General features: G+C 42.4%; 1 protein-coding gene across 1 annotated transcript in view; it reads right to left on the reverse strand.

The window, feature by feature from the left end:
• Window positions 1-11,589, reverse strand: part of LOC139461696 (transient receptor potential cation channel subfamily A member 1 homolog) — a 49,675-nt gene extending 38,086 nt beyond the window's left edge. Inside the window, exons 1-4 of the mRNA XM_071243156.1 lie at window positions 11,441-11,589; window positions 3,979-4,168; window positions 1,265-1,389; window positions 626-826 (exon numbers count right to left, since the gene is read on the reverse strand). Coding sequence (XP_071099257.1) covers window positions 626-826; window positions 1,265-1,389; window positions 3,979-4,168; window positions 11,441-11,536 — 612 coding nt within the window. The 5' untranslated portion in view covers window positions 11,537-11,589. The remainder of the gene's footprint in view (window positions 1-625; window positions 827-1,264; window positions 1,390-3,978; window positions 4,169-11,440) is intronic.
• Between the last annotated feature and the right edge of the window lie 587 nt (window positions 11,590-12,176).

Below are 12,176 nucleotides of genomic sequence, written 5' to 3' on the forward strand. Positions count from 1 at the left end.
ACAATTTCTACATCTATTGTCCGCTCTAAGCCAAGTGGAATCTGTTTCGGCAGAAAATCTAGACTGGTTATTCTCTTGACAATTGACAATTTCTGTATAATACATCACAGCCGTTCGGCTGAATGTGGGAGGAAAGCTGAAAGCCCTGCAGCTTCTTGCCATGTAACACTTTGAGGATATCCACGAGAACCTGTGTGGTGGTGCTAAACCAAGAATAAGTACCAGTAGATATCAGTGCAAGGTTTGTTTCAGTCAGAATATTATTTCTGTCACTGCTTCAAGACCTACACATAATGTGCTCTGAAAGGGGGATCCGAACATGGATATTCACAGCACATTCTTTTTCAGGACATCCAGTTGGATGTGGTGTTGGCTCCCTTGTCTCTATGACTCCTAATGATCTGATCTTGGGTTTCAAATGTATCAATAACTGACTGACTGACTGACTGAGTATGGTTTTACGCCGCTGTTAGCAATATTCCAGCAATATCATGGCGGGGGAAACCAGAAATGGGCTTCACACATTGTACCCATGTCGGGAATCGAACCCGGGTCTTCGGCATGACGAGCGAACGCTTTAACCACTAGGCTACCCGACCGCCCCGTATCAATACCTACTACTCACATGTATGAGTTGCTTCTTGTCAGTGTTCCTATCCTTCTTGATGAGTGTCTTCACGCTGTCAATGCTTCCTGACATAACAGCAAAATGCAGAGGTGTCTGTCCGTGCTCCTCTTCTTTCATATAAATTAGCTTCATTTCTTTAGCATCTTTCTGAACAAGTAGCTCCAGACAAGTCATCCTTTCATCACTTGAAACAGACGCCTAAAATGATACGGTAAATCAGAATAAATAATGATCCCGCTCCCTCTGGGATTCTTTCTAAACAACTCGAAATTGGATTTGAGCATTACTGAAGCAGTTGGTGGCTCCAATAGTCTTAGTAAGTATTTCATCCATCAATACCGGTAACCCAAAACGTACATGCATTTTAATGCTTGAAATAAATTCCTATCATACCTTCCATTTGAAGGATTGACATACATATATTGTTATGCCAATACAATTTTGGCCCAGATTTCAAGACAATTACAATTACAATTCCTTTGACAATATATCAAGCGTGTCAATAAATGAAACTGTCAGTCATGGAATAGATGAGTTACACCAACTTCAAAGCCTTGAAAAAGGCACGTTAAAATAAGAAACAAAGTTGAACAGCAGTTGGTGGCGTTGCCAGCAAGCCCTATTCCTGATACTTACTGAATATTGCTCGTCATCATTTCCCCAAGTGTTGACAGTGCCTGGGGCATTTCTTGTTATTCCTCTGACGCTCTTTGCAGCATAGTGCGCCAGAGACAGACCATGTTTATCTTGTACCAGGTGGTCTGTGGAAGGGCAGAAATAGTTTCCTTACAGTATCATTCATATGTAAATGAAGGGACAAAATCGGATCTATAATTCCAGGAAAGATCTGCTAAAACCAGAATTAACTGTACAATTCCGTGGGTAAGTTCCCTTTACTCATACAACATGCATATATTGTTTGTTTCTTTCTTTCTTCCTTTTTTCTTTATTGTATGATGACACAAAAAAACAAGTCCCCGAGCCTAAAATATTGTTAACTGGGATTTAAAACCTGGAATTCTTCTAGATCTTTTGATAATGATAATGATAATCATTTTTCTATATTCCATATTTGACACTGCATGACAATCGCATCAGCCAAGTGTATACTGCATTCCTATATATCAACTTTAATAATTAGTATAATTGGTAATAATTAGTATTTATATAAGCCCTAAGACAAAGGAAAGGACTTCACACAAGAGAGAAATATGGAGACCTCACTGATGAGACAAAGGAAAATACGTCACACCAGAGAGAAATATGGAGACCTCACTGATGAGACCAAGGAAAATACGTTACACCAAAGAGAAATATGTAGACCTTACTGATGAGACAAAGGAAAAGACGTCACACCAGAGAGAAATATGGAGACCTCACTGATGAGACAAAGGAAAAGACGTCACACCAGAGAGAAATATGGAGACCTCACTGATGAGACAAAGGTAATACGTCACACCAGAGAGAATATGGAGACCTCACTGATGAGACCAAGGAAAATACGTTACACCAGAGAGAAATATGGAGACCTCTCTGATGAGACAAAGGAAAAGACGTCACACCAGAGAGAAATATGGAGACCTCACTGATGAGACAAAGGAAGAGACGTCACACCAGAGAGAAATATGGAGACCTCACTGATGAGACAAAGGAAAAGACGTTACACCTGAGAGAAATATGGAGACCTTACTGATGAGACAAAGGAAAAGACGTCACACCAGAGAGAAATGTTGAGACCTCACTGATGAGACAAAGGAAAAGACGTCACACCAGAGAGAAATATGGAGACCTCACTGATGAGACAAAGGAAAAGATGTCACACCAAAGAGAAATATGGAGACCTCACTGATGAGACCAAGGAAAATACGTTACACCAGAGAGAAATATGGAGACCTCACTGATGAGACAAAAAGACGTCACACCTGAGGGAAATATGGAGACCTCACTGATGAGACAAAGGAAGAGACGTCACACCAAAGAGAAATATGGAGACCTCACTGATGAGACAAAGGAAAAGACGTCACACCAGAGAGAAATGATGAGGCCTCACTGATGAGACAAAGGAAAAGACGTCACACCAGAGAGAAATGTTGAGACCTCACTGATGAGACAAAGGAAAAGACGTCACACCAGAGAGAAATATGGAGACCTCACTGATGAGACAAAGGAAGAGACGTCACACCAGAGAGAAATATGGAGACCTCACTGATGAGACAAAGGAAAAGACGTCACACCAGAGAGAAATGATGAGGCCTCACTGATGAGACAAAGGAAAAGACGTCACACCAGAGAGAAATGTTGAGACCTCACTGATGAGACAAAGGAAGAGACGTCACACCAGAGAGAAATATGGAGACCTCACTGATGAGACAAAGGAAAAGACGTTACACCAGAGAGAAATATGGAGACCTTACTGATGAGACAAAGGAAAAGACGTCACACCAGAGAGAAATGTTGAGACCTCACTGATGAGACAAAGGAAAAGACGTCACACCAGAGAGAAATATGGAGACCTCACTGATGAGACAAAGGAAAAGACGTCACACCAAAGAGAAATATGGAGACCTCACTGATGAGACCAAGGAAAATACGTTACACCAGAGAGAAATATGGAGACCTCACTGATGAGACAAAAAGACGTCACACCTGAGGGAAATATGGAGACCTCACTGATGAGACAAAGGAAGAGACGTCACACCAAAGAGAAATATGGAGACCTCACTGATGAGACAAAGGAAAAGACGTCACACCAGAGAGAAATGATGAGACCTCTCTGATGAGACAAAGGAAAAGACGTCACACCAGAGAGAAATGTTGAGACCTCACTGATGAGACAAAGGAAAAGACGTCACACCAGAGAGAAATATGGAGACGTCACTGATGAGACAAAGGAAAATACGTCACACCAAAGAGAAATATGGAGACCTCACTGATGAGACAAAGGAAGAGACGTCACACCAGAGAGAAATATGGAGACCTCACTGATGAGACAAAGGAAAAGACGTCACACCAAAGAGAAATATGGAGACCTCACTGATGAGACAAGGGAAGAGACGTCACACCAGAGAGAAATATGGAGACCTCACTGATTAGACAAAGGAAAAGACGTTACACCAGAGAGTGAGTGAGTGAGTGAGTGAGTGAGTTGGGTTTTACTCCGCTTTTAACAGTATTCCAGTTATATCGCGACCTTACTGAAGAGAGAAGGGAAATTCCACAGATGAGAAAAACCCGCTCCTTTCTCTCAACTGTGAAATCTCCGTTCTCTCATCAACCACTTTCCCTCTGCTAATTTTACTGAAGTGCGACAGATACAAGAGTGTATGCCCCGGAATTCTGTCAATAATTACTTGCAGCCTCCAATCCCTCGGCTGGGCGAGTATTGATCAGGTAGTTGACGACCTCGGGACTGTCATACATGACCGCGTGCTGCAGGGGAGTCAGGCCTTTGTCATCTTTGTCATCAACCTTACGTGTCCGTCCGTCCCTCCTCTCATCCAGGGCATTCTTCAGACTGACCACATCCCCCTGTCTGGCCAACTTAAGGGAAAAGAACAGCATTATTCAACCGAATGCTTCTTACTTCTAGAGGGTTTATCAGTATCATTGTAAGTACAATATCCATCATACTGATGGGGCAACGTGTGTATTCCCTACACTCACTATGTTCTGTGTTGTCAGTACAATGTCTATCATACTGATGGGGCTACGTGTGCATTCCCTACACTCACTATGTTCTGTGTTGTCAGTACAATATCCATCATACTGATGGGGCTACGTGTGCATTTCGACACTCACTATGTTCTGTGTTGTCAGTACAATGTCTATCATACTGATGGGGCTACGTGTGCATTCCCTACACTCACTATGTTCTGTGTTGTCAGTACAATGTCTATCATACTGATGGGGCTACGTGTGCATTTCGACACTCACTATGTTCTGTGTTGTCAGTACAATATCCATCATACTGATGGGGCAACGTGTGCATGCGACACTCACTATGTTCTGTGTTGTCAGTACAATATCCATCATACTGATGGGGCTACGTGTGCATGCGACACTCACTATGTTCTGTGTTGTCAGTACAATATCCATCATACTGATGGGGCTACGTGTGCATTTCGACACTCACTATGTTCTGTGTTGTCAGTACAATATCCATCATACTGATGGGGCTACGTGTGCATTTCGACACTCACTATGTTCTGTGTTGTCAGTACAATATCCATCATACTGATGGGGCTTCGTGTGCATTCCCTACACTCACTATGTTCTGTGTTGTCAGTACAATATCCATCATACTGATGGGGCTACGTGTGCATGCGGCACTCACTATGTTCTGTGTTGTCAGTACAATATCCATCATACTGATGGGGCTACGTGTGCATTCCCTACACTCACTATGTTCTGTGTTGTCAGTACAATATCCATCATACTGATGGGGCTACGTGTGCATTTCGACACTCACTATGTTCTGTGTTGTCAGTACAATGTCTATCATACTGATGGGGCTACGTGTGCGTGCGACACTCACTATGTTCTGTGTTGTCAGTACAATGTCTATCATACTGATGGGGCTACGTGTGCATTCCCTACACTCACTATGTTCTGTGTTGTCAGTACAATGTCTATCATACTGATGGGGCTACGTGTGCATGCGACACTCACTATGTTCTGTGTTGTCAGTACAATATCCATCATACTGATGGGGCTACGTGTGCATGCGACACTCACTATGTTCTGTGTTGTCAGTACAATATCCATCATACTGATGGGGCTACGTGTGCATTTCGACACTCACTATGTTCTGTGTTGTCAGTACAATGTCTATCATACTGATGGGGCTACGTGTGCATGCGACACTCACTATGTTCTGTGTTGTCAGTACAATATCCATCATACTGATGGGGCTACGTGTGCATTCCCTACACTCACTATGTTCTGTGTTGTCAGTACAATGTCTATCATACTGATGGGGCTACGTGTGCATGCGACACTCACTATGTTCTGTGTTGTCAGTACAATATCCATCATACTGATGGGGCTACGTGTGCATTTCGACACTCACTATGTTCTGTGTTGTCAGTACAATATCCATCATACTGATGGGGCTACGTGTGCATTTCGACACTCACTATGTTCTGTGTTGTCAGTACAATATCCATCATACTGATGGGGCTACGTGTGCATTTCGACACTCACTATGTTCTGTGTTGTCAGTACAATATCCATCATACTGATGGGGCTACGTGTGCATTTCGACACTCACTATGTTCTGTGTTGTCAGTACAATGTCTATCATACTGATGGGGCAACGTGTGCATGCGACACTCACTATGTTCTGTGTTGTCAGTACAATATCCATCATACTGATGGGGCTACGTGTGCATGCGACACTCACTATGTTCTGTGTTGTCAGTACAATATCCATCATACTGATGGGGCTACGTGTGCATGCGACACTCACTATGTTCTGTGTTGTCAGTACAATATCCATCATACTGATGGGGCTACGTGTGCATTTCGACACTCACTATGTTCTGTGTTGTCAGTACAATATCCATCATACTGATGGGGCTACGTGTGCATTTCGACACTCACTATGTTCTGTGTTGTCAGTACAATGTCTATCATACTGATGGGGCTACGTGTGCATTCCCTACACTCACTATGTTCTGTGTTGTCAGTACAATATCCATCATACTGATGGGGCTACGTGTGCATTTCGACACTCACTATGTTCTGTGTTGTCAGTACAATGTCAATCATACTGATGGGGCTACGTGTGCATTCCCTACACTCACTATGTTCTGTGTTGTCAGTACAATATCCATCATACTGATGGGGCTACGTGTGCATGCGACACTCACTATGTTCTGTGTTGTCAGTACAATATCCATCATACTGATGGGGCTACGTGTGCATGCGACACTCACTATGTTCTGTGTTGTCAGTACAATATCCATCATACTGATGGGGCTACGTGTGCATGCGACACTCACTATGTTCTGTGTTGTCAGTACAATATCCATCATACTGATGGGGCTACGTGTGCATGCACACTCACTATGTTCTGTGTTGTCAGTACAATATCCATCATACTGATGGGGCTACGTGTGCATTTCGACACTCACTATGTTCTGTGTTGTCAGTACAATGTCTATCATACTGATGGGGCTACGTGTGCATTTCGACACTCACTATGTTCTGTGTTGTCAGTACAATGTCTATCATACTGATGGGGCTACGTGTGCATTCCCTACACTCACTATGTTCTGTGTTGTCAGTACAATATCCATCATACTGATGGGGCTACGTGTGCATGCGACACTCACTATGTTCTGTGTTGTCAGTACAATATCCATCATACTGATGGGGCTACGTGTGCATGCGACACTCACTATGTTTTGTGTTGTCAGTACAATATCCATCATACTGATGGGGCTACGTGTGCATGCGACACTCACTATGTTCTGTGTTGTCAGTACAATATCCATCATACCGATGGGGCTACGTGTGCATTTCGACACTCACTATGTTCTGTGTTGTCAGTACAATGTCTATCATACTGATGGGGCTACGTGTGCATTCCCTACACTCACTATGTTCTGTGTTGTCAGTACAATATCCATCATACTGATGGGGCTACGTGTGCATGCGACACTCACTATGTTCTGTGTTGTCAGTACAATATCCATCATACTGATGGGGCTACGTGTGCATTTCGACACTCACTATGTTTTGTGTTGTCAGTACAATGTCTATCATACTGATGGGGCTACGTGTGCATTTCCTACACTCACTACGTTCTGTGTTTTATGGAATTCCTTCTCATGGTACAAACACGTGGTGTTTCATTTCACACGCGACACAAAACTTGTAATGACAAAACTCAAATGAATGAGTAAATTAGTTACTTGCAAATAATCATACGAAACCTCTGCTAAAAGCCGAGTCCATTGTACGATTCCGACTATATTATAAGCATATGTTTGCACTATCAAACACTATCCACAACACACCTGTAATGTCACGCGGAAGTTTCATTTAGGACAGATTCATCGATGCTAAGGTTCCCTTATTCATTTGGGTTGTTTTATCGTTTATTACAAACGCGTTGATGTAATTACCTACAAATATCAGTATGGTTCACTACATTGTATGCGATTAAAGGGTTAAATGTGCATTATTAAAATGCTTAAACTAGCCTATGCGGGTCGTAGATTTTACTGTTTGCTTTCGTGAAATAAAGCGACTAAACGCTTTCCATATCCAAAAGAAACCTCTGCCTAGAGCAGAGTCGATTGTACAATTCTGCCTATATCATGAGCATGTGTTTATGAATCAATATCATATAGTAATGATACCAGGTGTTCGCGAAAAAGTGAGCGTATCCTGCCCATACAGGTGGCAGCCAACACAAACACATGCAAAGGCAAGTCAATTGTTCACCCGAAAAGAACCTGGGAACATATGGTACAAGTCAAAATAACAAGTGCTCCACATGTCTACCATAAACCTTTTTGAAACCCACGGGTACGGGTATCATAACAGCAAGTCTAGGATTCAAACACATAATCAACTGATCCTGGCGCGTCTAAGAGACGCAACTCTGCACATTTAAGTTTAAACTGTGATGAATTAAAAGGTTCATATATTATTAATTCACGTAATTCACAATCTCATTAAAATCAGATGTATGTTCACGCTACCACTAAACAAAGATCTGAGGACAACCCATTACGGTTCACGGTAGAACGACCTTTCGCGAACTTTGACCGACCACTGAAACGACTAACAAAAAGTCGACATCAGCCAATTAGAAAGCAGCTTTCTCGATCGCTACGGCACTCGTTACAACCTGGCGACTTCCATTTCAGACAACGCTTGAAAAATATGTAAACATAGTTCTCGATTAAAATTTTGAAAACTGAACAAAAGAACATTCCGGAATGTTTAACATATGGTTGCGATTTTATGGCGGTGCTTCCCACGTACTGTGCAATGCCTCCACCGTTCAAATGTTTATCCCACGGAAGCGAGAGAGAGACGATAATTTTGACGGAATCAGTCGTACGGGCCGTAACTGTCGTTCGGAATGCCCCTGTAAACGTTTTCGAGGTTGCAAGATTAGAAAACACATTCCGACTGTCATGATCCACTTTCATAATCTGGTAAGCGACGCTTTGATTGGTCGGATGAAATGTCGTTCTGACGTGACCCGTAATGGGATGTCCTCCTTTGTTTAGTGATAGCGACCTACTGCCACTTATAATCTACTATGCTTGTTTGTTTGTTTAACGCCACACTCAGAAATATTGCATTATGTCCATTGAAATCCATTAAGTTGCTTTGAACGATAAGCATAGGTTACTGGGACCTAGCTGATCCACGAAGCCGCACAGGGGAGAAAATAGTAAAAAATATTAAAAGGCCATGAATAGCTCACACGATCTTCGTCTACCATTAAACCACGTTCTGCAAACAATACGATAACATCATGGCCTTAAATATATTTGACAATCTTTCTTTTCATATCTAATTTTATTCAGAGATATCATTTATCATGAGCAATTCCACAACCAAATGTTTGTTCAAAATAATATGGGATTAGAATTTATGGAAGTGTTGAACAGGTTTTGAATAAATGACTGCAGGAAGACTCATAAATTGTGATGTTCTGTCTGTGTTTGCGCGACTTTCGGTAGGCTATCAGTCCGTTTCGCTTTGTGGTGGACAAAGTTTTCGATTACTGCGACGCCATTACGAGAAACCAGTAACACAGTATGACGTCATGTAAGAACAGAGTCAAAGGTTATTACCAAAAGGACAACCACAGCATTGACGAGTGAACAGACTCAACCTTGCAGCACATCGCGACAAGTACGACAGATAGCTTGTCGTCTAGGGTAGTCGCTAATTGGCGTGGCTTCAAAAGACGAACACCATGCTTTATCTTAGACGCGCACGTCAATCCGGTGACACCTAATATGCCACGTTATGGAGGCTCACACGTGTGAGTCATGAAGTACGCCATGTTTGTTTATGATTACAGGCTTGCACGCAGATAACAGTCGTGAATATTGATCCTGGCTACATTTTGTTCATAACAGATACTATCACCTCAGGGACATAACGTATCGGTGCACATGTCGTTGCTCAGTCATTCTAGTATTTGATTGGTGTTTGTGAACCCTGACCATTATTTCACTAGTTTCGCTATATTCAGGAGAACATGAATTTGGCTTGTTTTAAATGTAAAGCGGAGAGAAACGTTACTTCTGTTATTGTAATATCATATGCAGAAATATTTAAGCACAAAAACAGACCCTTATTTAAGGTAGTTACGTAGATAAAAAAAAAAAAGCACAGCGTGCATATGATATTTAAGAAGGTATCAGATACTTGGTATATATTACCTCTAGTCTTTACAGAGTACACATATACAGGTATGAAAAAAGTGTTGAACATGTCATCGTATCCCAATTGCGTGGACCGATGCTCATGATGTCGATCACTGGATTGTCTGGTACAGACTCGATTATTTTACAGACCGCCGTCATATAGCTGAAATATTACTAAGTGCGGCGTTAAACAAAAAACAAACCTTATAAACAATATGGATATGTATAAAATGAGTATTACTTCTTTATTACGCTTCTGATGTGCGTCAAATGTATCTTCACAAAAATACTTTGTACATCCCACTTTACAGAAATATAATATACTGAAATTGTTACACATTTGGCAATGTCTGTATTATATTCAATGCAATTAGGAAACAATAGTTTTAATGCGTTATTGAAAGACACAATGTTGGGTGCATTGTAACTTAAGCTGTATGGGCCGATGGCCTATATCCTTGCTAAAATTATCTCTGTCATAACGATGTGTTATTAGGATCATGTTTATTAATACAGAACCGAGATGTTTGTTTATTTATTTTCATTTCATTGTCACTCTATAGGCCTTGAGCCCTTAAGCCCAGCAAAGAACTGAGAGTGAAATATTGTACCTTCTTTCAGGTATTATACATACACGCAAATCATTAGATTTAACAATTCAACAATACAAGAAATATTACAATAACCAACGGGGAGACCCCTTTCTATATGTGAGTAAGTGAATATGGTTTCACGCAGGTTTTGAAATATTCCAGAAACATCACGGCGGAGGACTCCAGACATTGGTTTCATTATACCAATGTGGGAATCGAACCTGAGTATTCGGCGTGGCGAGCGGACGCTTTAACTACTAGGCTTCTCAACCGCCCTCTTCCTAAATGTTTACCCTTTCATAAACTTCTCAGTTTTCATTTTCGTGACCTTAAATATTAGGCTGTCATACAGACCCTGAAACAAATATATCCAATAGAGCCCATGCAAGTCTAGATTACTGCAGTATCAAGAGAGTCTCTGGCCTCCTTTTAATTAGTATTAGTTAACAACTGTTTTCATACGTACATTTCAGGGACTAGATGTTAGTCTAATTAAATATCAAATAAGCGAAACAAATAACCATATACATGTAATGTGATTGAAGCGACACCAGTAGGGATTTCGGGAAAGAATACAGGTCCCAAGCAACTTGTGATTTTCTGAACAGGCGTCTAAATGGATCTGGGTCAGGCTCGCTGACTTGGTTGATGCATGTCATCGTATCCCAATGACGTAGATCGACGCTCATAATATTAATCACAGGATTGTCCGGTCCAGGCTCGATTATTTACCGACCGTCGTCACACCGCTCGAATATTGCAGATTGAGGCACACACCATGAAATGAATTGTCAATAAAGGCAACAGTGTGTTACCTTGTGTATGTCCGGCCCCTGGGACCTGGTGGGATGAGTCTGTTGGTCCTCCAGCTCTCCATCCGTCTCATCCGAGGACGACATATCCGTTGACATCTTTCGATGTGCACGTTGCCGTACCTGTCTTCCCCGAGACCCAAGGTGGTTGCTTCTGTTCTGACCGTGCTCTCAGATACTCCAACACTCTGCATGGACTGCCTTACCGCCGCAGTGCAAACAAGAGAAGGCCTGATCGCACCTTTTCCGGGAATACCACTAAACAAGTAAACAAAGCGACAAATAATTCATTCCAAGAAATATCGACAGGTCCTGCATACCAGAATATTTATAGCTGAGTGAGGTGTTACATGATCTGCACAGACGAGAAGGCTTGCGTGACCTGCACAGACGAGAGGGCCTACATGACCTGCACAGACGAGAGGGCTTGCGTGACCTGCACAGACGAGAGGGCTTGCGTGACCTGTACAGACGAGAAGGCCTACATGACCTGTACAGACGAGAAGGCTTGCGTGACCTGCACAGACGAGAAGGCCTACATGACCTGCACAGACGAGAAGGCTTGCGTGACCTGCACAGACGAGAAGGCCCACATGACCTGCACAGACGAGAATGGCCTACATAACCTGCACAGACGAGAGGGCTTACATGACCTACACAGACGAGAAGGCTTGCGTGACCTGCACAGACGAGAAGGCTTGCGTGACCTGCACAGACGAGAAGGCCTACATGACCTGCA

Source organism: Haliotis cracherodii, unplaced genomic scaffold (assembly GCF_022045235.1).
Source record: "Haliotis cracherodii isolate W230 unplaced genomic scaffold, xgHalCrac1.p SCAF_15, whole genome shotgun sequence".
Lineage (NCBI taxonomy): Eukaryota > Metazoa > Mollusca > Gastropoda > Lepetellida > Haliotidae > Haliotis > Haliotis cracherodii.